Source organism: Hyperoodon ampullatus, assembly GCF_949752795.1.
Source record: "Hyperoodon ampullatus genome assembly, chromosome: 16".
In the NCBI taxonomy this organism is placed as follows: domain Eukaryota; kingdom Metazoa; phylum Chordata; class Mammalia; order Artiodactyla; family Ziphiidae; genus Hyperoodon; species Hyperoodon ampullatus.
The window spans coordinates 53,115,625-53,142,191 of record NC_136929.1 but is presented as its reverse complement, the minus strand read 5'-3'; the positions used below and the strand labels follow the sequence as shown (position 1 = coordinate 53,142,191).

Genomic DNA, 26,567 nt, shown 5'->3' with positions numbered 1-26,567 from the left:
ATTTCTTTTTTAAGAAAGTCTGTAACATAGACTTTTTACTAGTGAAACCTGTCTTTATATATAATGAATTCTCATTAGTATGAATTTATTCCATAATACAAAACAGATGGACATATTTATAAGAATACTTTTCTTCATGCAATAGGAATATACAATAAAGAACATGTCTGGCCCTTTGTTATAAATAAATGAATTTCTTTAAATACAGTAGGAACTTACTATTTAAAGAAGTATTTCAACGAGTCCCATAAAATACACAGACCAAAATAATCAATATTTCTATTCCAGCCCTCAGTAAATTTTTAAAGAGCCCCCCTTCCAGTGCATTGCCTTTAAGAGCACCCATCCTGACGGGCCTCTTCCTGTTTTGAGTTTCCAAGTATTGGTGGGCTGGCTAGATGATAGATAATAAATTATCTGTCCATATTTATCTGCAAGTTATATACTTGAAAATGAATGAATAGTGCTACTATATAAAAATGTCTTTGTGCCCATAGTTCTGGATCAAAAGGCTGGTACATACTTTCACTTCTCAAAAACAAAAACTACTAGTTCATTGAAAAAAAGGTCAATAACAAGCAGAATCAAAAGTAATTCATGGGCTTCCCTGGTGGCGCAGTGGTTGAGAGTCTGCCTGCCAATTCAGGGGACACGGGTTCGTGCCGCGGTCTGGGAAGATCCCACATGCCGCGGAGCGGCTGGGCCCGTGAGCCATGGCCGCTGGGCCTGCGCGTCCGGAGACTGCGCGTCCGGAGCCTGTGCTCCGCAACGGGAGAGGCCACAACGGTGAGAGGCCCGCGTACCGCAAAAAACAAACAAACAAACAAAAAAAAGTAATTCATTTCAGGACTTCCCTTGTGGTCCAGTGGTTGAGACTCCACGCTCCCGGTGCAGGGGCCCTGGGTTCAATCCCTGGTTGGGGAAATAAGATCCTGCATGCTGCACGGCATGACCTAAAAAAAAAAAAAAAGTAATTCATTTAGCCACAAATAAAAATTTAAAAGAAAAGAATTTTAGCCACAAGAATGGCTAAAATTAAAAGAAAAAAAGAAGCTGTCAATGTCAAGCGTTGGTGAGGATGCAAGCAAAGGAAACCCTCATACACTGCTCCTGGGAATGTAAATTGGAAAAACTACTTTGGAAACCTGTTTCACAGTACCTCCTAACAGCTGAGCATATCTAGGATTTCCACCCAACAGAAATACACACATACCTGCTGCAAAAGACATGTTCAGGGATGCTCATGGCGGCATTACTCGTAATACCCCCAAACTGGAAACAACACAGTTGTAGATGAGATATAAATTGTGATGCATGATCAAAATCACATGATTGGACATTGTTACAGCAGAGACAGAGAATGCTGCTGGGCACAACAGCATCGGTGCCTGTCCTGGGAATGATGTTGAACCAAAGTAGCCAGACACAGAAGAGTACATACTGTATGATTCCACTTTATGAAGTTCAAAAACAGGCAAACCTAACCTGTGATGATAGAAGTCAGGTGGGGGGTTTCCTTTGGCAGGTGCCAGGTCAAGTCCAGAAGAAGAGGCCCCGAGAGGCTAGGAAGGTGCAGGTGTTACAAGGGCATGTTCACTTTTAAAGTTCATTGACTCTGCACTTAAGATTTATGCACTTTGTTACGAGTAGGTTACACTTAAATTTTAAAAGCTGACCCGAAAAAGGGGGTAGCAGATTTATTGGAAAAAGCATATCCCTTCTTTACTCTCACCCCAAATTTTATTGAGTTTTTTTCTTTTATTGGTATACAAAACGGAAACAAAGTCTTCAAGCTAGAGAGGACCTTAAAAGATGATAATCATATATAGGAAAAGAAGCAAACCAGCACAAGAAAATTAAGACCTAAAGTCCCTAGGTTCTTACATAATGGTGAATCCAGAGACGGCAGACAAACATAATATTCTAAGGGAAAAATAAGTATTTTGTACCTCGATAACCCCCTTACCAAGGGCAATAATGGGTCCCCTAGAAAGGACCCCCCTTTTATTATCATTTTTACTAATTATTAGCATGTACACCAAAAGAGGAATTCTGCAGTGCTGTTGCACTGGTTGTTTGACATACATTCACTGGGTCGTGGCCCTATTGCTCTTAAGTCGGACCTTTTCCCCAAATTCACACCACCTGTAATTCCCTTCTTGTGCCTTTAGTCTGTGACAGCAGCCTCTATGCTCTAACTCTGATCTGGAATTGATATCAGTAACGCAGGATTTTGCAAACCTCTCATAAGGAGTTAACATTTGTTCACTTATAGTCTTGAAGAGCTGACTCATAATAAATTAGCTTTGGTAGTTAGCTTAGCTGGCTGGTGAGATTTCTACCTCACAAGCGTGCTAAAGAAAATTGAAGACAAAGTTCTTCTGGTAAATGATAAATGTACTAGTATACTTCAGTCAAATATAGGAATATCTAAAATAGCAAACCATTATTATTCCACATAGCTTCATTACAGTGAGGATCTTTATAAATATATGTAGAGGATAACCCACTAAATAATTATATTTAGATAATAATACTCCTATCTGATTGTCATAAAGCATGCAGTTGTCTGTGGTATTCTTTGGCAATCTTTTTTTTTTTTTTAAACAAGATGTTGGGGGTAGGAGTTTATTAATTAATTTATTTATTTTTGCTGTGTTGGGCCTTCGTTTCTGCGCGAGGGCTTTCTCTAGTTGTGGCAAGCGGCGGCCACTCTTCATCGCGGTGCGCGGGCCTCTCACTATCGCAGCCTCTCGTTGCGGAGAACAGGCTCCAGACGCGCAGGCTCAGTAGTTGTGGCTCACAGGCCTAGTTGCTCCGCGGCATGTGGGATCCTCCCAGACCAGGGCTCGAACCCGTGTCCCCTGCATTAGCAGGCAGATTCTCAACCACTGCGCCACCAGGGAAGCCCCAGCAATCTTAAATTTAAATCTCAGGAGTATAAACTAGCATAATGGAATGCTTTCCTGGGTGTGACATTCAGTAAATCTTATCACTTTTGTTATGGTGATATGGTCATTTGTTTGTTTATGTGGTTTTACTTAATTATGTCTGTATGCTTATTAGTATAGTTTTTAGATATTATTCAAAAATATATATCCAGGGACTTCCCTGGTGGCACAGTGGTTAAGAATCCGCCTGCCCACACAGGGGACATGGGTTCGAGCTCTGGTCCGGGAAGATCCCACATGCCGCAGAGCAGCTAAGCCCATGCGCCACAACTACGGAGCCTGCGCTCTAGAGCCTGTGAGCCCCAACTACTGAGGCCGCATGCCACAACTACTGAAGCCCTTGCACCTAGAACCTGCGCTCTGCAACAAGAAAAGCCACCGCAATGAGAAGCCCGCACACCGCAACAAAGAGTAGCCCCTGCTCGCTGCAACTAGAGAAAGCCCGCATGCAGCAACGAAGACCCAATGCAGCCAAAAATAAATAAAATAAAAACAAAAATTTATTTAAAAATATATATATATACCATAGCATAGGCATTCATGTGTTGATATAAATAATGAACCTTATTAACAGTTCTGATGTCCTGTTTCTAGTATAATTGTTCTTAATATTTCTTAGATCTGACTCTGTCCCAACTTAGAGAACGAGCAATTGCTGAGAGTCTTAGACAGTTATTTAGGAGATTTTTAGTATCCCTAAAACTCCAGATAATGAAATGAAAGATTTTCATCAAGTTGTAAATCTGCTAGGTTTTAGCCGTTTTGTGCATTCTTTTGAGTGCTGATGTTGGGGCAGAAAGATGAAGTTTGGAAAACAAAGTATGTTTCCTATAATTAATTATCCACCCAAGTCTCAAAATGCTTAATTATCAATAGCAAACTAGCTTAAAATAAACTACATTGAAGCTAATGTCAAAATAGACATGGAATGAACTAATTTCCTAAGCAGTTATTTTCTCCATAATTCGTTGCACTTAGCAGGCAATTCAGCTACTTCTATTATTAAAGAATAGATTTACTAGTGAAAAAAACACATTCCTTCAAAGTCACTTTTCAGACTTTGATTAACACTTAGAAGCTTACAAATTAGGGACAATTCCCAGTTATTTGAGAAAATATTACTGTCGGACTTCCCTGGTGGCACAGAGGTTAAGAATCCGCCTGCCAGTGCAGGGGACACGGGTTTGAGCCCTGGTCCAGGAAGATCCCACATGCCGTGGAGCAACTAAGCCCGTGCACCACAACTACTGAGCCTGCGCTCTAGAGCCCGCGAGTTACAACTGCTGAGCCCGCGTGCCACAACTACTGAAGGCTGCGCACCTAGAGCCTGTGCTCCACAGCAAGAGAAGCCACCACAATGAGAAGCACGCACACCACACCGAAGAGTAGTCCCTGCTCGCTGCAACTAGAGAAAGCCCTCGCACAGCAATGAAGACCCGACACAGCCAAAAATAAACTAAATAAAATAAATTTATAAAAAAGAAAAAAGAAATGCAGAGTATCAGGCCTCAGCCTGGACCTACTGAATCAGAAATTGCTTTTTAACAAGATCCTTAAGTTATTTATATGCCCATTAATGTTGGAGAAGCCCTGTTCTCTGTAACCTGCAAGCTGGTCCCAAAAGTATATCTCATAAAATTATAAAAGGATATTTTTAAATCCTTTTGAGGAAGAAAAAAGAGCATTTATTTTTTAATTATAAAAGTCACACGCTCATTATATGAAGATTGGAAAATACAGGAATTTAAAGAAAATAGTATCACCCGTAATTCCACAACACAAAAATAACCATGACTATTAATATTTTTGTTTTTTCCTACATACTTTTCTTTGCATATATATATATATAAAATATACATGCATATACATTGAGAGAATACTATATATGCATGCTTTTACATCATACTTTTATCACTTAACGCTTTATAGTAAGCAATCAACTTTTGTTCAATACATTTTTATTGAACACCAGCTAGGTATCAGGCACTGTTCTAGAAGCTGAAGTTACATAAGGGCTCTTATCCCCATGAACCTTACTTTCTAGCAGAGCAAGCAGATAAGACAAAGAGATAAACAGTACTTTTGTAAATAGTGATAAGTACGAAGGAAGTAAAACAGAGTAATAAGCTACAGAGAGACACAATGCTTTTTTTCTTTTTTAATAACCCATGCTCATGATCTGGCCCTCTTCAGTTCCTTTAAGATTCACAGTATAATTTCTAGTCTTACAAAAAACTGTGATATTCTCTACACTTACTATTTGGATAAACTGAGAGTTACATGTTTTACTTAATTGAATTACATAACACTGGAAATTTAACAGCTTCCCTTGAACTTTTATTTATTTATTTATTCGTTTATTTATTTATTTATTTATTTATGGCTACGTTGGGTCTTCTTTGCTGCGCGCAAGCTTTCTCTAGTGGTGGCGAGCTGGGGCTGCTCTTCTTTGTGATGCATGGGCTTCTCACTGCGGTGTCTTCTCTTGTTGCTGGGCACAGGCTCTAGGCACGTGGGCTTCAGTAGTTGTGGCACGTAGGCTCAGTAGTTGTGACTCGCGGGCTCTAGAACGCAGGCTCAGTAGTTGTGGCGCACGGGCTTAGCTGCTCCACGGCATGTGGGATCTTCCCGAACCAGGGCTCGAATCTGTGTCCCCTGCATTGGCAGGTGGATTCTTAACCACTGTGCCACCAGGGAAGCCCCTCCCTTGAACTTTTAGATGGGTGTGCAGTGTGTGAGAGATAGTTCTTCATGGTCTGTGAATCAGTCACTCCAACTTCTGCTAGCTCTAAGCGTGCTGTGATCTATTTTACAAAGCCTAGGGGTTTCTCCTCTCTTTAATTGCAAGGTCTGTCCTATGAAATGTAGCCCTCTATGCGTATGTTCTTGTAACAAATTTAAACCCAGATTCCTCCTCTCAGGGAGTCTTACCTTCATAGGTCTTGTTGGAAGTGTTTTCATTTCTGCAGCAAAGGATCTTGCTTCACTTATAGTATATTTGCATCGTACGGCTCTTATCTATTTGCTCATTATTCTTATGCTCTACTGTAGTGTAATGTTTTTTAATCCATTTAAATAATAATTGGGAATTTTAGGTCAAATTAAAAGTCAGTTGCCTATGCTGCCAATGGAAATAATTCAGTAGAATGATACCTGCTATGCTCAGCCAAGATCATATGTTTGTCCTCCAGATATGACAACCAGGTCACAATTAACCCCTCTGCCTTTTACCTTGGCAAGTTTCTTTTGCCATCAACTATAAGATATATTCTGTTTTCAGGCACACCAAAATCTGGGGAGGGGAGTAGACTTATTAGTTAGAATTTTAGCATTTTATATTTCCTCTACAATGAGATGGCGGGGGCTTAAATTTATTTTTACTACAGTTGGAATCTGGAATCTGCATTAAAAATCACAATAAATCACTTAATCTGTGGCTATTGCGATGGTTCTTTACAGGGTAAAAGCATCACTGGTTAATAAGACCATGTAGCAACTAGTGGAATTGGGTAGGGAGTCCTCAGGTCAAGGTCATTGACCTGACAAGGTCATTGCCTTGCCAGTGTATTGATGAAACTTTGAAAATCAGTGCTTACTGGTAACAGTGACACTGCTGTTACATAACATATCATGAAATTGTGTTCCAGTTCTAATCCCGTATTCCTCTTAAACCCAGCTTGAGAATCCAACTTCCAAGCCACTACTGCTGACTACTGCTCTCACATTCTCTTGAACTTTCTGCAGTTCTTATTTTCCAGTCTAGACTAGTCAGTGAGATTCTGTTCTCGTCTATGAAAGGCATTAGAAGCACTGCTCTGCAGCCTGGTACCTCCAAGAGTTATAGATTCTCCAGATTGAAAGGTACCTAAATGGTCATCCGCCGCTGTGGTTCCCAGCAGAGAGTATCCTGGAGGCCTGAGGAATTATCCACTCCAGACGTCAGGAATGTCAGGGAAGAGGAGATGGGAGCCAGGTCCCAATCGTGTTGCAGGGGAGGGAGCCTGAGAAGAAAAGCACTGCATGATGGGGCTTGTCTGTGTTATCCGTAGCTCAGTGGGAAAGGATTCTAGGAGGCTCTGCCCACCCCTTCCACCTGTCGCCTCTGGCTGTCTATCTTATAAAGCTACATGAGCTCATTGAGCTATGCTCCAATGAGTCCCATTGTCCTATAAGATCATGAGGCTCTTACCAAGGTCACACATCAGGAAAGAACATATTTCCAAGGGGCACGTACCTGGTAGTTCCTGAAATTAACTACTCGCCAAATTTAATATCTTTATGCCGGTACCTTTGGAGTTTCTCTCTCTTTATTTCATGTACACGTGAATATATATCTGTATTCAAATGTGGTATTTTGCATCTGTTTGCAGCAAGGGTATCAGGAACAGGAAAACAATACATAGAGTACTACCCCAGAGTTATACCGTGTGGAGCTTCTTTGTGTAGTGGTTGATCTGCCCCTAAAATAGAGACTGGCTGCCTAAAGCTTGACTTTTTCGATGACAGTGCTGTCATACAGCCACCTCCAATGAAACCGTGATGAAAGTGTGCTTACAGTAATGTGGACTTAATTGTCCATAATGTGTCTCATCATCATCACCATACCAGCTAACACAGATTGCCAGGCTCTTTCTCAGCTAATTCCATGTAGTATCTCATTTAATCTTTACAGTAACTCACTAAAGTAGAAACTAGTGTTGTCTTCACTTTTAAGAGGAGGATGCTGCAATGCAGACAGGTTCAAGAACTTGCTTGAGGTCAGATACCTGATCGTGGTGAAGGAAGGACTGGAGCCAGGCTGTCCGACTCCAGAGCCCATGATCTTAACTACAGCTCTAGTTTGTATGCATAAAAGTATTTTAGCTTTTCTTCCCACTTCTTACTGTAAATATCAGCTGTGATAAACCTATACCTGGATTGGGATATTGTAACTCTTTATCATTTAACTATCATCTTAGTCCACTTGGCATAGTTTTAAGCATTATGTGCAAATACCTTTAGAAAAGTAATTCAGGAGGTTTCTGAATATAGATGATCAGAGCGACAGTAGGGTACCGAATGTTCACGTACTATTGTTCTCAACTGTTCCCATTTGCACTGTAAGTCACAGAGAACCGGCGTAACAACTTCTCCAAAAGGAAGAGCCTGAAGATCACATTTTCTCTGTGCTTGCAGACAGCGTTAATAAGTTCAAGCTGATTATTGTGTTACCTAATAAATTCTCTAGGAGTACCGTGACGGATAATCTATAAGAAATGCATCACCATTACATTTCCAGATATTGCATGTTTCTCCAGAGGTTCATTTGCATACCATTTTCCTGTTCGTGTGTGTTGTGAGTTCATTTTGTCATTCCATATGTTAAAACACTTATAATGAGCAAAATCTACACAAAGGGCATTTCTTTGTCAGCAGAGCAGAAACCAGTCCATTTATGAAACTGTGTCCATGCAGGACCATCACATTTTGAAAAGATCCCTGGTGTGTTTCCTGTTACTCTTGCATAAAATGTGTCAGGGACCCTGCAGAACTCATTAAAGTAAGGATTTGTGTGTATGTCATTGTAGGCTAAAGGTAAAGAAAGACAGTGGCTAAGACACCAAGCTACTGGGGAACTAGATGATGCCAAGATCATTGATGGGCTGACTGGAGAAAAAGCCATCTACAAACGCCGGGGTGAGCTGGAGCCACAAGTAAGTACCGGTGCGCTAGGCGCCTCAGATCTGCAGTTTGGTCTTCTTTACAGGCAGATGCTTCCTTGAGTTGCTGTCTTTGTCAGAACACCATAAACCCTGAATATGGCAATCAAGGAAAGCATTACACTTTTTAAAATTAGAAAATAACAAATATTATACTGTTTATTATATGAGTCAAGATCCCAGCATGAGTCAAGAAACACCAGGCACACTCAAACTGAGCAATTGAAGGAACAGTTAATATTTACAAAAGTAAGGGTGGCGTTTACGAAATCCAAAAAGAGACGGTGTGGTCTCCCGACAGCAAGGAGCTGACCCATCCCTCGGTCTAAAGGGGCAGAGGAGAGAGCACTTACTGGAACTTAGAAAAGGTGATTTATGGAGAGGGCTGCCCACCAGGGGCTGCGGCCTTCAGCAGAAGGAGAGCCCACCCACGGGCCACAGCAGAGAAGGAGCTGAGGGAGTCAATATTTCCCCCTCACCTGCTGATCTCCTGCCAGCGCCTTCCATCAGCAGAACCCACCGGAAGCCAGCAGCCAGGAGAGAGGCCAGTGCCATCTGGAAAACAGATCAGCTCCCAGGACACAGGGCAGGGTGCCCTGGAGGGGGAACTGAAGACACTTGGTGCCACTGAATCCCAGAGGGTGATGCAAATGAAAGCACAAGAGCAATCTTGGTGGTTTTCCGCTGTCCTGTTCCTTTAAGGATCTGTGTCATTCTTATATCCGAAGAAATTTTCAGAAAATAAGGAATTCTCCCTTAAATAACTCTAATTATAGTGTGTAAAGTTTTCGACAGCCATAATATTAAAATATTTGCAATAATACAATGGCCAAAAAACGGCAATAAGGTGAGTCTCTTAGAGGCTTCTGTGACTTCCAGTATCTCCAAGTAACCAGAATTGCTGAGTAGCCACTGGGAGCTGGGGGTGCGGTGACAGGTGGGGGGAAGGGAGCCACTTACTCCATCTAAATGTTGATTCAGAGAGGTTCCTGAAGTCACTGCGATGAGAGTTCTTCCTTCTGTGTCCTTGGTATGCGTCAACAGCTGCTTTCTCTACTAACTCACTGTGGTCCACAAATGTGTTTAGATTCATCTGAAATTGTGAGTCGCCGTGGAAGTGGATGAGGCACTGTTCTTAATTCTGGCAGACTCAACAAGCTTTCAAGAAATATATTGAATTTGTCTCCAGTCATTACACTCCAATACCCACAGTATTTTCTTGAAATGACTACCTCTGCTCATTAGTTTGCATACATGTCAGCGAGTGTATAGTAACAGAATAATCTGGAATGTTTCTTCTTTTTTCCTGTAAGTGAAAACTGACAAGCATACTTCTGTTTTTCATTCTGCAAATTGGCAGGCCTGGGTTCAAAATCAAACTGAAACTCATAAGAGTTTCACATTTTAATTGACAGTTGTTGCTAAACTGCGGCTCGATGCCGCTTTCATGCCGTTAACTGCCAGGAAAAGTAAAGAGTAGTAGTAATTCAGTAACTGGAAGGAGGAGAAAACTGAAAGCTTCCTAAAGACAAAAGACACGGAAGAGATATTTTCCTTTACTTCTTTGCTGGAACCCCCTACCCCTCACATCGCCTGGTTTTAGGAATCTGACATTTCTTGCAGGCTGTGTGGAAGTGATTTTTAGGTCACTACACAACAGGTACTGGTAAAATTGCTGTGGGCTTCCAAAGGAGCTCCATCTTGCTAGAGAAACGGATGTGAAAATGAAATGCTGGGCTTTATATTCTTCCCGATAATAGTTTTGAAGACGACATCAGCCTCACTAAGGGAGTCTTACTAGACTAGGTTTGTCCTTGAAAGGACTATATTCCAAAGGAAAATCTTTCCCATGTGGCCCCAACTACCAGCACAAGTCTGAAGCTCCATTTACTGAAATGTAATCCATAGGTGCCTCCCCACCTGCCAGGACAGCCTTGTGCCGGGCCCAGCCTACAGCTGATCTGCCAGCCTGGCGGCTGGCACTCTGGGACATGCGTGAGAGCCCCAGAACAGCAGCCAGTGACAGTTTTCTGGTTCACAAGGCTTTTCTGTTGTCTCTCCCTCAGCTGGGCAGCCCCCAACAGAAACCCAAGCGCCTGCGTCTGGTGGTGGACGTGTCCGGCAGCATGTACCGCTTTAATGGGGTGGATGGCCGGCTTGAGCGCTCGATGGAAGCCGTGTGTATGGTCATGGAGGCCTTTGAGAGCTATGAGGAGAAGTTCAAGGTAATGGAGTGAACTGAGGAGGATGAGAGGCATCCCCAGACGACCCCCCCCACCGTCTCTGCTCAGGAGTCAGCCCCGACTTAAGGCATGAGGCTGGCTAGGGGATGTGCACCCAGAGTGGACAAGAATCTGCATCTTCTCGTCAACTCATCTGTCAGTGTAGAGAAAGTGAACCTTTTGTTTCATCTGCTCTAATAATCAAAAAACGATAAGACCGTAATTTAAAGACCAGTTGCTACAGAAGAAAGCACACTGCACTTTACAAGTTGTGTGATATTATCCATGAGGGCAGGGCGAGGTGGGGAGCGGAAACAGACAAATAGAATTACCACAAGTCTCTCCCCAGATTTCTCAAGGCCACCATCCCCATCCCAATACCCCCCACCCCCACCCACCCATTCTTGCTCCTTCACCAGCCAGGCAGCCTCTCAATGTTCTCAGCTTTGCCTTGCCTTCGTGCATGAGCGAGCACTACACAGTAACAGGCGTGCCCCCAGATGACAATGAAGGTTCTTACCCTGGGAGAAATGCAGCTTCTCATTTAAACAGTTGCCATTTTGTTATTGCCAAGTTTGCTCTGGAGTCAAGCAAAGGAGTCATATACCTCCTCCGTCGGAGACCTGAGCATTGAGGAGGGATCTCCTGCCGCCATGTTACTGCCCAAGGCGAGCCCATCAGTCTGCTCTTAATCAGCCACAGGGGCACCCGCACTCCTGGCTTTGACCAGAACAAATAACCTGAACACTGTGCTGGGTAATTATTATCAGAAGTTCAGTTGAGAGGAGCGGTATATGTGCAGACATAGGCAACGGGTACTCAGTCTCTCCATAGATATTCTCAGCTGTGTCAGGGATCAAACAGGTCCTTCAGAAATAGTCCATCTTAGATGATGATTTAGCTTGACATCCCGCCCACACCTCGGGATTGCCGTACTGAGCCGTGTCCGTGTGCCGTGATGGATACAGAAAGAAACAGACTGAAGCCCATCCCTTCATTGACTTTAGGCCCACTTTTGTGGCTCCGAGGCTCCCAGAGCCCCTTGTGTGAAGCTCTACGTGAGAGATGCCTTTTAGAATGAAGGGGTAGGGAAAAGGCAGCTTGAGTCAATGAGCACTGTGGTTGCCAGGCTCTGCCTAAGTACAGGATACAAAGACGAGTGGGACGTGGACTTTCCCCGTGGGAAGCAGCTCTGTTTCCCTGAAGAGCTGGAATGTGCTTCCCCTTGTGATCAGTGAAAACCATGGAGCTGTTCCAGACTCCCTCTTGGTTTTAGCAGCCAGGAAGCTCCGAGCTAAAATCCAAGACCGGCCAAGCCAAATCTGTTATGTCTTATGGCTCTCAGACTAGTTAGTGTTCAGCGTTTTCCTTCCCTTGACCTTCCCGGCCTTCAGATAAGTTTTTCTTGATTTTTTTTTTTTGTTTTTTTTAATGTTTTTTTTTTAATTTTATTGAAGTATAGTTGATTTACAATATCATGTTAGTTTCAGGTATACAGCAAAGTGATTCTGTTGTGTGTGTATATATATATATATATATATATATATATATATATATACACACACACACATATATGTATTCTTTTTCATATTCTTTTCCATTCTAGGTTATTAAGTGATATTGAGTATAGTTCCCTGTGCTACACAGTAGGTCCTTGTTGGTTATCTATCTTGTACATAGTGGTGTGTATATGTTACCCATCCTTCTAATTCATCCCTCTCCCCAGCCCCCTGTCCCCTTTGGTAACCATAAGTTTGTTTTCTATGTGTGTGAGTCTCTTTCTGTTTTGGAAATAAGTTCATTTGTTTTTTTTGGGTTTTTTTTTAGATTCCACATATAAGTGATAGCATATAATATTTGTCTTTCTCTGTCTGACTTACTTCACTTAGTATGATAATCTCTAGGTCCATCCATGTTGCTGCAGATGGCATTAATTCATTCTTTTTATAACTGAGTAATATTCCATTGTATATGTACTTTTTATTTTTTATGGGCTTAATATTTTTTAATGTTTTACATCCTTTCTAGTATAAGGTGGAGTATAATTCTTAGATCACTTGGACCACGGATCACCAGTGAATGGTTAGACATCCATTGCATCAGCATAAATCCCACCTATGTTTTAAAACCTTGGGTTCTGCCAATAGTTGGATCAGCCCGTTCACCTCTCTTGTGGATCCTGAAGGCCAGAGTACCTCAGCTCCCTTTGAGTTAGTTACATGAAGAGTTTAACCCCTTATAGACCACAGCAAACATACCACTATTAAAATTGGCATATTCATAGTTAGCTAGAAAAAAATTTACAGTCAGAAAGGATTTCTATATCTCTGAAAGCAGAATTGCTCCGTTATGTGAAGCTACTTCTTCCAGGTTTTTAGAAAGATTCATTAGAAGTTCACCAACAAATTGCTGGACAGAGCTCCCCATGACTGGGTCAAGGATGAGACGGAAGGCCGGAAGTGGCAAAGCTAACAGGGAGTATGTTGCATGTTCCACTGCATCTCACACTCAGCGTGTATGGAGAGATTCGTATTTGTCTACTTCTAACCATTAAAAGTCTGTAATCTGGGCTTGCCTGGTGGCGCAGTGGTTGAGAGTCCGCCTGCCGATGCAGGGGACATGGGTTCGTGCCCCGGTCCGGGAAGATCCCACATGCTGCGGAGCGGCTGGGCCCGTGAGCCGTGGCCGCTGAGCCTGTGCGTCCGGAGCCTGTGCTCCACAATGGGAGAGGCCACAACAGTGAGAGGCCTGTGTACTGCAAAAAAAAAAAAAGTCTGTAGTCTGGAAGAATGATTAGTAAAACCGGACACGTTGCATAAAAAAGAAATAATGTCAAGGAAATAGCATTTCACAAATTGTTATTTTGTATTGTTTTGTTTCTAATTGACAATTAGAAATGAAACTGTTGCCATATGACCTACTGAATTTCAACTAAATTCAACAAAATTACAAGCATAGGGCACTTGCTAAGAGCAGAGTACTCTGCTAGGTACAGAGTTCCCTGCCATCCTTGAGCTTGTAGCCTTGTGAGGGAGACCTATAAAAACTAATTCTGGAGACTTTCCTGGTGGTCCAGTGGTTAAGACTTCGCCTTCCAATGCAGGGGGTGCGGTTGGATCCCTGGGCGCGAGCTAAGATCCCACGTGCCTCGTGCCTCGCTGCCAAAAAACCAAAACAGAAACAATGTTGTGCCAAAAGAACCAAAACATAAAACAGAAACAATGTTGTAACAAATTCAGTAAAGGCTTAAAAAAACACAAAAAACGAATTCTGATAGGACACTCAGTGAGAGACACTCAGTACAAAAGGCACAGGGAAGCATGCCTCTCCAGACACCCCCCTTCGGGGCACCACCCCCAAAGCAGTATTTTGCTGACAGTCTCTCCGATTGCCACAACGCTGTAAAGAATTTCCTCGGTTTTCATCTGTAAAACCACAGAAATATTGAGAAGATACCATACTAATATATGACTTTTTTAAAAAAATGTTATTGAAGTATAGTTGATTTACTGACAAATCCAGGGGAAATTATAGTAAGACCACGATAAAATGAACTTTTTTCAAGGCTTGAAGAAGCTTCATCATGTTTTATGCTATTTGATTTTTAACAGGAGGTACTTTAACGGTTTTGGTTTTGTGCATTTTCGTATACTTATAAACATACCCCCTCACATTTACTACATAAGTCCCTTCAGAACTTTTTTTAAGAGCATAGAAAATCTGATGAAACTAGAGCATTAAAATCTTTCCAACAAAAGGAGAAAGCTCTGAAGATTTCACAAAACAGGCTCTTTGAGGAAAAGTGGTGCTTAGATGGGTATCTGGAGGGATGGGAAAGGGAAGACAGGACGGGAGAGGACTGCAAGTCTTGTGCCTGCAAATTCCTCATTATGACCATGGCCTTTAGAGCTGAGGTCACCTCGCAGGTCATTCCCTCCAGTTTCCTCATTCCTCAGACAGGAAACTGAGACCCAGAAACCTTAAGGGGTTTGCCCAAAGTCAGAAGGCTAGTTGGAGACAGAATAGGATAGAGCCCAGGTCTCTTCTCCTTGTTTTCCCTTTTTTGTTTTGTTTTTAAACATTCCCCTTTATTTCTAATTTTTTTTATTTTGAAAAAATTTTAATCTACAAAAAAGTTGAAAAACTGTAAAATGAACACCCATATGCCTTTACTTAGATTCACCAAGTGATCATTTTCTCCCCTCATTTGCTTTATGTTTCTCTCTAAATACAGTCTTTTTCTTCTCTCTGATCCATTTGAAAGTAAGTTATAACTATCATAATACTTTACCTCTAAATACTTCATTATGCCTCTGCCAAGAGTAAGGACATACCCTAAATGATCTCAATACCATTATCACGTCTAAGAAAATCATCAATAATTTTATAATATCTTATAATATCTAATCCATGTTCACTTTTCCCGACTATTCCAATGGCTGCCATCCTGGGCTATAGAATATAAGCCATCCCAATAGTGTCTAGTTATTTTTCCCCCTACAATCTGGGATCCAGTCAAAGTCCTCACCTTATTTTTGGTTATAATGTCTTGTTAGCCTCTTTTTTTGCGGCGGGGGGGGCGGTGTACGTGGGCCTCTCACTGTTGTGGCCTCTCCCGTTGCGGAGCACAGGCTCCGGACACGCAGGCTTAGCGACCATGGCTCACGGGCCCAGCCGCTCCGCGGCATGTGGGATTTTCCTGGACCGGGGCACGAACCGGCGTCCCCTGCATTGGCAGGCGGACTCTCAACCAGTGCGCCACCAGGGAAGCCTGGGCAGCACTTTTTACCCCTTCCCCCTACATCCCCAATTCAACCAAAATAATTCCACTTATATTGATATTGCATGACATTTCACAATCTGGACTTTTGTGCAATACTTCATTTAGAGAAAGAGTTCCACTGCTTAAAAAAATTTTAGAGTTAGAAAACTGCTATTCTAGGACCAATACTGGATTGTTATTTCTTACAGACTCTGGGGGCTTTCTTTTTGGAAAAGCCTTCATCAATCCTCACTTAGATTTGGATGATTCACTCCCTTGACAGAAGAAAACAAGGCACAGGTGTTCCTACAATTAAGTGAAGCAGACTTTTTCGTTCCATTTCTTGCATGTGCCTGTTGAATTTTCATAGAGCCTTGGGAGCAGAAATGATCTTGGAAATTATTTTCACCAACCTGTTTGTTTTAAGATGAGAAAATCAAGATGCAGATCCCAAGGTCACACAGCTAAACTGTAAACAGCCAGGATGTCTGACTCCCACTTCAGGGCCTTTCCTTTGTTCACGTTTTATCCCTTGTTCTTGCAGCCATCTTATTTCTGCCCAATCAGTATATTTACAAAGCTGTAATTTAGGAGTAAATAGACCATTTACATAAAGTATTCTGTCTTCTCCTCCCCTTAGCACTCCATCATCCAAAAGAGGTATACTAGACATACTTTTCTCAAAGATATCTTGGTCGGAAAGATGTGGAAAGATGTGACTCACAAACCAGCACTGCTGGGAAAAATTCCTTCTATCAAAAATGTAGTTCAGCATCTGTAATTCACCTTTCCCCAATGTCGTCTCAGGCATGTTTCAAATGTTTAGAAATGGAAATCAATCATCTTATCAGGCTCAGGCTTTGAATAAATTTTTTAATTTATTTTTTTTGGCCGTGCCACACGGCTTGTGAGATCTTAGTTCCCCGACCAGGGATTGAACCCAGGTCCATGGCCGTGAGAGCTCTGAGTCCCAACCACTGGACCACCAGGGAATTCCCTGAATAAATTCTTATCGCTGCTTGAAGGTAGGACCAAAGAAGGGTGTACAGACTTCTCTGAATCCGTTCAAAGTTAAACACGAGTTCAGAATTGACTCAGTTGTAGATGTGGAAGTATTGGCCAATCCAACTATTCAAAAAGCCTAAGCAGAGATTGGGAGAGGGCGGAGGGGCAGGGGAGTGGTTAGGGATGGTTATTTCTCTATAGTAAAAGCATTGGACTTAGAGCACCTGGGTTTGAATTCCACCTCTGCCAGCACTAGATCTCTGACCTTAATAAAGTCTGTTAATCTCCGAGCATCGATTTTTTAATTTGGGAAATGATGTTAATAACACCCACCCCAAAGGTGTGGAGAGAATCAGAACGAAATGAGATATACAGAAGCACTTTGTAAACCATAAAGGATGGTACGAATGTTGACATTATACTCATTAAATGTATAGTCCTATCCTTTCAATGACCCTGTGAGGTTACATGAAACAGAGATTATCCCTACTTGTCACAGAGGTTAAGTGATTTACGAGCATACAATATTAGAGGTCATCTAAACCAGCATTATTTATAAGGTAGAAACAAGATTTGGAGCGGTTAGGTGACTTGCCTGAGGTCAAAACCTTGTGAAAGTCAGAGCTAAGTCTAGAATCTTTGACCTTCAGAACATTGTTCTCTTTACATTTACTTCCATAAGAAGAAAGGTTAGTTAACTAGTACTGTAGATTATTGACTGTACCCTAGAGTTCTGTTAGTACATCCCTTGACCTTTTAAATTATATTTATCTTCTAATCCTTTGCTGCCGGCTGTCAGCAGTGCCACCTGAGTATGGTGTGTTTGTATGTCTAGAAGGAGATTCGAATTTCACACATCATCAGGCTTCCGAAATAGCCTCAAATGATTCTCTTACCTACTTAAAATATAGATAAGTAATAAAACATAACTTCTCCTAAAGTTAGCAAATGATTATCCTTCCCAGTAAAAATTTAAACCCAAATCTTATTCATAAAAATGCTAGTAGCTCTTTGTTTGAAGCAAAGCTTTCTTTGCCATCTAAGTATTATAAATCATCCTAATCTGATGATAAATCTTTGTGTCTTGCACTGAAACTCAGCACTTGTTTTCATTTTTCATACCTTTCTCTAAACAAATGAGATTTTCAAAAGAAAATATAGCAAAAGGGCATTTAAACAAGTTTCTAAATCAAAAAAAGTATGAAAATTGGTCCTCTCTAGTTGAGGCTTTTCTTTACTGCTGTGGTTTAATGTTTATGTTGGATGTTAAATACAAGACTCCACGGAGATTTAAGGGATGCTCTGAAAAGTGCAGAAATCATGATCGTAAAAATTTTGAGCTACCCAGAAAAAGTTATGATCTAAATGTTAGGTGGTTGATAGCAACAGTAATGTTCTTGTTTAGTGACTCCTATGATTCCTGCCTGGAAGCAAGCTTGAGACCCTATCAGGTCTGATTTGACAGTGGTCACGGCAGAAGCAGACGGGGTGAATGGCAGAAGCAGGCGTTAGAAATACTAACTACTAATAAGTATGGTTCATATACTTTTTCCTTTAACCCAGGCAATTTTGAGGATTAGCTCTCTGTAACCGTGTTTGGATCCTTGGAGAGCAGATACTAGATAATTATGACATAGAAGGATTGTTTTTCATGGAAGCTTAAAATGATCTACAGTAACACCAGGGAATGCTCCACATTTGGATGTACTTTGAATTCCTCTCAAGCAGTTTATTTACTTTGGGCACAGAAGAATCCCCAAGCCCATCTGGAAGATGAGAACCAGAGCCTGCAAACCATTTTATAAGCCCCATCCTGTCCTTTAGGTGTGTCTTCTCAGCCTTTGCAATACTAACGAGGCCCAGACAAAGGCAGATCCTTCTGCAAATTGCACTTTCCTTACTGCAAATAAAGGAAGGAAAAAAAGGAGGAAGAAAAAGGAAGGAGGGAGGAAGAAAGGAAGGTCTGCAGCTCACCTATCTCATTTGCCTGAAAAAGTATAGGATGCTTTTTTTCTCCTGGGCAGATAATTAAATGGTAGATGATAGATAGATCAATCAAATGGTAGATGGGTTCTGGAGTGTTCAATCAGTCTGTTTTTGGTAAAGAGGATCCAACAATTCATTTGACTGCTATTTGTTTAATAATTAACTAGCAACATTTTTCCTTGCAGTAACCAGTTATGTCAACCCTGTAAGCAGACCACATGGTCAAATCTTTATTTATACAGTGTCACCCATGGTCATCTGGTTAGTAAGAACTTTAACCATCAGTTAAAGGGAAAGAAAAAGTCTAATATATATACATTTCAAGGAACTGATCTTACCCCCTTACGCGTAAGATTCCCGTTTAACAGATTACTTCACCAGCCCCCTAATGAAAGCAGCCTGCCTGGCACCTTCTCAGGAGAGCTTTATTCTTGGCTTAAAACGTTCCTGCCGTGACTATTGTCAAATCAGTCTGGACAGGGCCTGGCACATGTTTCCATGGAGGAATCATGCAGGTTTTCTCCACATCCGTGCCAATCCTCGCACTGAGCCTGTGGTGACCTTGATCAGGCATATACTGAAGCCAGCACTCCCCTATAGTAATCCATCGTCCAGAGCTGTGCCACCTTTAGGTTTCAAGTTTTGCTACCTTTTCACTACGTTGACAGCGAACTATACATAGAGTTTCTTTTCATATGTGGAATTTGTTACATCCCTGGAAAGCATTTACTGCCGAGCTTTTTTAATGTATTGGTAAATTTCCCTCACAATTCTTTTGTATCATCCTTTGTATTTAAAAAAAAAACACCCTAAAACCAGGCATAGAGTAATGTCCCTGGCCCCTGCCCAAGGCCCCACTCTGGCTCTTCTCTGGCCATGCCCCTACCATCAGGGGAGGAATCTATGGGGCCAAGGGGACAAGCCCACTTAGAGCTTTTTCTCTAGATCATGCCCCCAGTTCCTGGGATCCCCAACTATCCTGCTCAGGTGACCCCAAGTCTGCTCATTGGGCCTCTTTGTTAGGTCCATCTTTCTGGGGCAGACTGGCCAATTGTGTGAGCACCCAGAGCTGAGGATGACTGAAGGTTGTGATGGCATGTGGACGTGAGGACTGGGTGTCCGCACACGTGCAAGTGAGGCACCTCGTGGTGGGGGACAGAGCCAGCTACAGAAAGAGAAGGGTGTGGGCTGCAAGCCAGGGGCCAGGACTACCCACACAGCCGTGTTCTAGCACAGAGCTTCGAGAATCCAAGTATTCAAAATTTGACCCTGGCTCTCCAAGTCATTATAATGTATGTTTATCAAAGTTGGAGGACAGAACATAGTTTATTTAACGATTTGTAGCCTGATTTATAGCTTTCAAGTATTTAGACATCCTATATGGGCCTTCATTTGTCCACTTACTTCTTCAGTTATACACCTGTCTCTGTCCACTCTCATTCTCTCTGCCTTCCTTTTAGTCTCAGAAAAAGGAGGGTCCTCCCTCCCTCTCCAAACTTGACCCTCTGACTGTGACCCTGATCTCTTTCCCCACTGCCTCCGCTCTGCTGCCTATAAAACGCAGACACCTCTCCCCCAATCCCCATCTAGCTGCTGTTCTATTTCTCTTTCTTATACCACAAACCTTTCGCTGAAATTATCCCCACAAAGGTCACCATTGATTCTGATGCCCAGAAGTCATTAGTCACCATTCTCCTTGATGGTTATGGTTAGTGTAAGTCAGCACAATTGCACAGCTGCTTCCGAAATCCTACACACTGATTTCCAGGGCCATACCGGTTACCTGCATCTGCCATTGCGCTTCTTCACTCTGCGCTGTGTCTTTCTTCCACCCCAACAAGGATACTCCCCAAGGCTCGGTTGAGGGGGTGCTTTGCTCTTCTCTCTCTATGCATTTGCCCTTAACAGCTGTACCTCTCCCTCCTAGGGATGACAGCCAAGTTTCAGACGACAAGAAATAAGTTTCTTCTCTGATATCTCCCTGAACGCACGATTCCAGCATGTCTAGAATGAAACTCATCTTCCCCAAGTAACCTAACTGCCTTCTGACTTCTTATTTTTACATAAAAATTATTTCAGCAGAAATTTTTCTACTTTTCATTTTTCATACAACGGTTTCAGTTATGTTATGGGTTGGTTTTCTTTTCAGCTAGCTTGAGCTAACCACCATTTATCACATGAGTGCTGGGAGAAAAAAAAAATGCATTCCAGCTTCCAAAGAGCTTATTTGTAAAAGAATGTAGTCCACATGGGAAAGGAAAGCTTCTTAATGCCCCAACTTGATTGCAAACTCTCTCAAAATATTTCAGCAATTAACAGACCAGGCCCACTCATAGATACTAAAATGTGTTAAGATGAATAAGATACAACCTTGCCTTCAAAAACCTCACCAGTTAAAAAAGAATAGACATGAAAAGGAATCATTGCATTGCCCTCAACACCTTAAGTAGTGCTTTGCACATGGTAGGTGTTCAAAAGACAGCTGTTTATTGATGGTCAGATGGTGAAGAGACAGTAGTAATTCTTAAGCATTTTGACCCATAACACTCCAAGTAATCCCTAAAATATTTTGCCCCAGACCCATACCCAGAATTTTCTTTGCAGATCCCCCAGTTGCTCAGATACCCTATGGTCTATTTCAGTCTTTATATCAACATCACAAAAATTCTTAGAGGGAGGGCTTTCCTGGTGGCGCAGTGGTTGAGAGTCCGCCTGCCGATGCAGGGGACATGGGTTTGTGCCCTGGTCCGGGAGGATCTCACATGCCGCAGAGCGGCTGGGCCCGTGAGCCATGGCTGCTGAGCCTGCGCGTCTGGAGCCTGTGCTCCGCAACGGGAGAGGCCACAACAGTGAGAGGCCCGCGTACCGCAAAAAAAAAAAAAAAAAAAAAATTCTTAGAGGGAGATGGGAGGAGAAGAGGGAATTTGGGGGCAAACCCCTTGATTGGAGAGAATCACCTTGCCCCAATTATAGTTGCCTCAGATCCCAAACTTCTTTCCAGATTCTGTAAAAATGTTGCACCTTTCTCTCAGCTCCAGCCTTTTCTCAACAGACAGGAATTTCTCTTGTGTATTGTGAGAGAGGGAATTTAAAAGGTATTTCCTAAACTGAAAAATCTATGTCATGCACTATTAAATAGAAAAGCAAATTATAAAATCACATGGTCAACATTATCCATTAGTTAAAAATAATGTTGATGCAGACAAGCATGTGTGTGAATGTGCAACCCCTTACACATATATTGAAAGGAAATTCAAGCTTAAGAACTTATACAAGGAAACATTAACAGAGGTTATCTTTGAGTAATGGGATCATGGATAATTTTTACTTTCTTTTGTTGTGTTTTTCTATAATTTCTGCAGTGAATGTCTCACTTTTGTGTTCCGGAAAAAAGTATGTGTATTAGTTTTCTATTGCTGTGTAACAAATTACCATAAACATAGCTTCTTAAAGCAATACCTGCTTATTAAGGCATAGTTCTGTAGTTCAGAAGTCCGGCCAGGCTCAGCTGAGTTCTCTGCTTAGGGTCTCATAAGGCTGAAATCAGGATGTCAGCCAGGCTGGGCTCTCACCTGAAGGCTCTGGGGAGGAATCTGCTTCCAAGCCCATTCAGATTGTTGGCAGAACTTGGTTCTTTGCAGTTGCAGAACTGAGGTCCCTGTTTCTGTACTGGCCCTCAGGCAGGGTTGTTCCTAGATGTGATGCTTGGGGTCTTGCTCTGTGGTCCCCACCATCTCAGCCACAGATAACTCCCACATGTCAAATCCCCCCCACACTTCAAATCTCCTTGTCTTTCCCTTCTACTAATAGCCAGAAAAAACCCTTACTTTTTAAGGGCTCATGCGATTAAATTAGGCATACCCAGATAATCTGTTTTGATCAACTCAGAGCCAACTGATTAGCAACCTTAATTACATCTGCAGAATGTTACATAACATAATCATGAGTGATATCATATTCACAGATCCTGCCCACACTTAAGAGGAGAGGATTGTATAGGCTGTGTATACCAGGGGGCAGGAATCTTGGAGACCACCTTAGAATTCTGCCTACTACTCTGTGTGTGTGTGTGTGTAATTTTTTTAACTCTCCCCTAAAAGTGAAGAATGGAATTCTTGGTAGCCCCTGAAGCCCTCATCATGCTTTCTACCTCCTGCTGGAAAGCAGAGATCACACAAGGACAGACCAGAAGTGAAGGAGCCTGGAATTGTTTTGCCTTGTTGATAAACACACATCCATCTCTCTGCTTTTCTCCATGGCCATATGTTGAGCAATTCTGGGCAATAACAAACGAAAGAGTTGGAGGCTTATAGGTCTAATGACAGTTCTTTAGTGGACAGAGGCTTCTAACTCTCTGATTCTCTTGCCTATAGTATGACATCGCTGGACACTCTGGAGATGGCTACAACATTGCTCTAGTTCCAATTAACAAAATCCCCAAGGACAATAAGCAAAGACTAGAAATTCTCAGGGTAAGTACATTCAGTTACCTCTATATCATGAAAACTTCCACCAGATTCAGTAAAGTATCTTCTGGTCACTGAAAAGATTCACTGAAGAAGCAGCAGTTACAGGAAAGAAGAAGACTTTCTGTTTCACAAACATTTAAGCATTAAACTGAGAAAGCACTTATCATGCCTAAATTCCTTTTATACACCATACAAAATTTAAACTTTGTTCCCTACATATTTTTAGGGTACTCAGGATTGTATTGGGATTCTATTCAGGCCCCTATATTTCAGAAGGAAAAGAATGACTCCTTCTAGAGTACTCTCTAACCCAAATTTTATGTATTTCTTAGTATTTTCTAACAATAAATTCAGTTTCACATACTTAGATATACAATAGAAACACACTCACCGTGATTCTAAAGTAAATTTCCTCCCTTGCTATATTGATGTAAGTACAATGTTTAGTGTTGTAACTTTGTTTATTGGAAACTCAACCCATTCCTTATTTTTCTTCTGTGTCATCTCCATTCTCCATGTGATACCAAGTTTCATATTTTCTTACATTTTTCTCACTTTAAATGGCAGCTTGAGCCTTAAAAATCAGTGCCAAATGGGATAGTTTTGGAACATTTCCTGTTTTTAATGAAAGTCTTAACCACATTCAAATATCACTGTGTATTGTTGTCACACTAAGGTGCAAATTAAATAGAACTCGCTCAGAGTATCTGTGCTTTCTCATTGTCAATAGAAAAATCATCACGTTTGTTAAAAAAAAAGGAGCTTCTCATTCATGGCCTTTGTACATGTCTCTTCCCCCCCAGACGATGCACGCCCACGCTCAGTTCTGCATGAGTGGGGACCACACATTAGAGGGGACAGAACACGCCATCAAGGAAATCGTCAAAGAAGAAGCTGACGAGTACTTTGTCATTGTCTTAAGTGATGCCAACCTGTCACGCTATGGAATACATCCTGCCAAGTTTGCCCAGATCCTGACAAGCAACCCTCAAGTAAATGCTTTTGCCATTTTTATTGGATCTTTAGGTGATCAAGCAGCCAGGTAAGTGTCACCCCAGGATGCAGCAGGGGGCAGGGATGGAGATACTTGAGTACCTGACACATGCCATTTCATGGGCTTCCCATCGTGAGGGGCAGTGGCGGGGGAGGATGGGAATGGAGGAGAAACAGAAACCAGAGTTGCTGCCCTCAAGCAGCTGAGAGTCTAGATGAGGGGATGGGATGTTCTAGCTTATATTTGGATGAGCAATAATACTTTAAGTTATTTATTTTTCAGTTTATATTTAAACTAACCAACAATAAAATAAATAGCAAATTGATTTGTCCACCAATAAATTAAACGGTACTTTAAACAGTTTGCCTTTTACATCAAGGTGCTAAGCTCAGTTCTATTCAGTTCGTGCTCAAATCATATTCAAAGTAGCAAACATCTACTATTTTCCTAGCATCAGAGATTGGGTGTCTGTGTCTCTACATTGTATGTAGACAGACACACACATATATGTAAATAATACATAATATGTGTGTCTACATATTTATAGACATAGATAGATCATCTTCTTTCTTATATTTCTCCTTCATGCATGTCTGTAATTATAGTAAGATGCTGCACTGAATATGCTGAATATTCAGTAGAGAAATTTATGGTCAGATAATAAATACCATTGTGGATAGTCTGAAAGGAGAGATCTGGAGACACTTTTATTTCTTAAACACACTAACATTTATCTTTTTGAATTATAAACAGGAAGACTCATGGTTTTTCTCTGCTTAAAGTACTTGTAAGAAGCAGAAAACGCAATTGAAAGTATATCTCCTCAAAAAAAAAAAAAATTCTGCCTCCACACAAAAGGCCACATACCCTTTTGTTACTCCACCTCTTTTACCTGTCACACCCTGTGGTACAGAGTCCTACAGACTAGGAGATGTTTTAGTGTCCAAAGTGCTGATATATTTTTCTCTTCCCTTCGCCTTGCTGCAGGATTGCAGAGTACGGCTAAAAACAGACTTAATATCACATAATTACAGTCACTTTATTACAACTGAATTTGCAATTTTCTCAGTTGTATGTGTTAGCCTCTTCAAGGACTTCCGTGTCCTCAAACGTAAACCATGCCTTTCCACTCAGGTTGTCTTCAGGACCAGCCCAGGATGAATCAAACGGCAAGCTCAACAAATATTGGTTGAGCTGAAAGAGCTATTTTGTCTTTCTAGTGAACAGATCCTGTTTGAATACTTAAGAAAACACAATAATACCCTTGTGGTTTCCTAGGGAAATGATCCAACATCCACTGGCAAAAGATATGTTGCAGAATTAGCTGGTCTACTGGGCATGCCAAATGTATGATACTACACAGGATGGTGGACTTTTATTAAATGTCATTCCAAAACCAAACTTTGTTGGCACAGTGAAAGGAGGCGTTCTTTTGGGTAGAGCTGTGTCTTGTACTTATATTGCCTCCAAAAGTGGCCCTTTGTTCCAAATGATAAATTGGCATTTTAAAAAATTATCATAAGCCTGTATAACCTCAGTGTCACCAAAACAGCAATTGCATAAGTCAGATTACATTTCACATTGTATGATGTGGGGCAAAAAAGAGAGAGAGAGAGAACGTGTGAGAGAGAGGAAGAGAGAAAGAACTACTTGGGGTTTGGCTGGGCAACATTTTTCAAGACCTGTTTTCTAAGGCAGGAAAAGCAGTTAGAAGTACAGGGTGAGGCCAACACGTTCTATGGATCCAGGTGAGCTAGTCCCAGATTGGTCCCTAGGGCTCCGTTCTGTCCAGGGAACATAAAAATACCAGGAAACTACAGTAATAAAAGGGAGAGAATTTTTTCTTTGCAAATTCGCTGATTTTGTCACTGAAAAGACCTTTCTTTCGGTTCAGTGCTTTCAGTGTGCCTCTCCCTGTAGCTGTTGTTGCCTAGTGACAGCGGGTTCCACTGCAGGCAGGGGCAAGGTATTAAAAAGTGAAAACTTCCCTTCCTAAGAAACCCTTCGGATGCTGAGGTTCGCAGGGGCAGGAGGTGGAAGGGGAATCCTGATTTGCAATGGTAATTTCCTTTCCCCATCCATCCTGACAGGCTTCAGAGAACTCTACCAGCTGGCCGGTCTTTCGTTGCCATGGATACCAAGGACATCCCTCAGATTTTACAACAGATTTTCACCTCCACCATGCTGTCCAGTGTTTAAGAAGTGCCCTTTATCATCCCGATGACCCTGGGATTTGAAATAAGCTAGAAAGAAAGAGCATTCTGAAGAAAAGAAGAGGTCTATAAAGTGCCCCTAAGTGATGACTGGATAATTCTGGCATTCCCGGGCCTTCCTGCGCTTGCTAAGTAATCAGAGTTCAGAGAAGCCGCCAGAGCGAGGCCTGTGCGTGGAAATCTACAACCATTGATGGGTTTACAAATCATTAGAGGAAGCGAGTTGGCCTGCATCACACAAAAGGTCAGGGTTAAGGGCAGGTGGT

The 26,567-nt window shown here is 41.8% G+C and overlaps 1 protein-coding gene across 1 annotated transcript in view; it reads left to right on the top strand.

The window, feature by feature from the left end:
* The window catches only part of VWA8 (von Willebrand factor A domain containing 8), a gene marked incomplete at both ends in the record, with an annotated part of 368,930 nt that extends 342,643 nt beyond the window's left edge, over positions 1–26,287 (top strand). The window contains 5 exons of the mRNA XM_079721796.1: positions 8,519–8,644; positions 10,717–10,875; positions 22,999–23,097; positions 23,898–24,136; positions 26,179–26,287. Of these exons, the coding sequence (XP_079577922.1) occupies positions 8,519–8,644; positions 10,717–10,875; positions 22,999–23,097; positions 23,898–24,136; positions 26,179–26,287 (732 nt within the window). The remainder of the gene's footprint in view (positions 1–8,518; positions 8,645–10,716; positions 10,876–22,998; positions 23,098–23,897; positions 24,137–26,178) is intronic.
* Between the last annotated feature and the right edge of the window lie 280 nt (positions 26,288–26,567).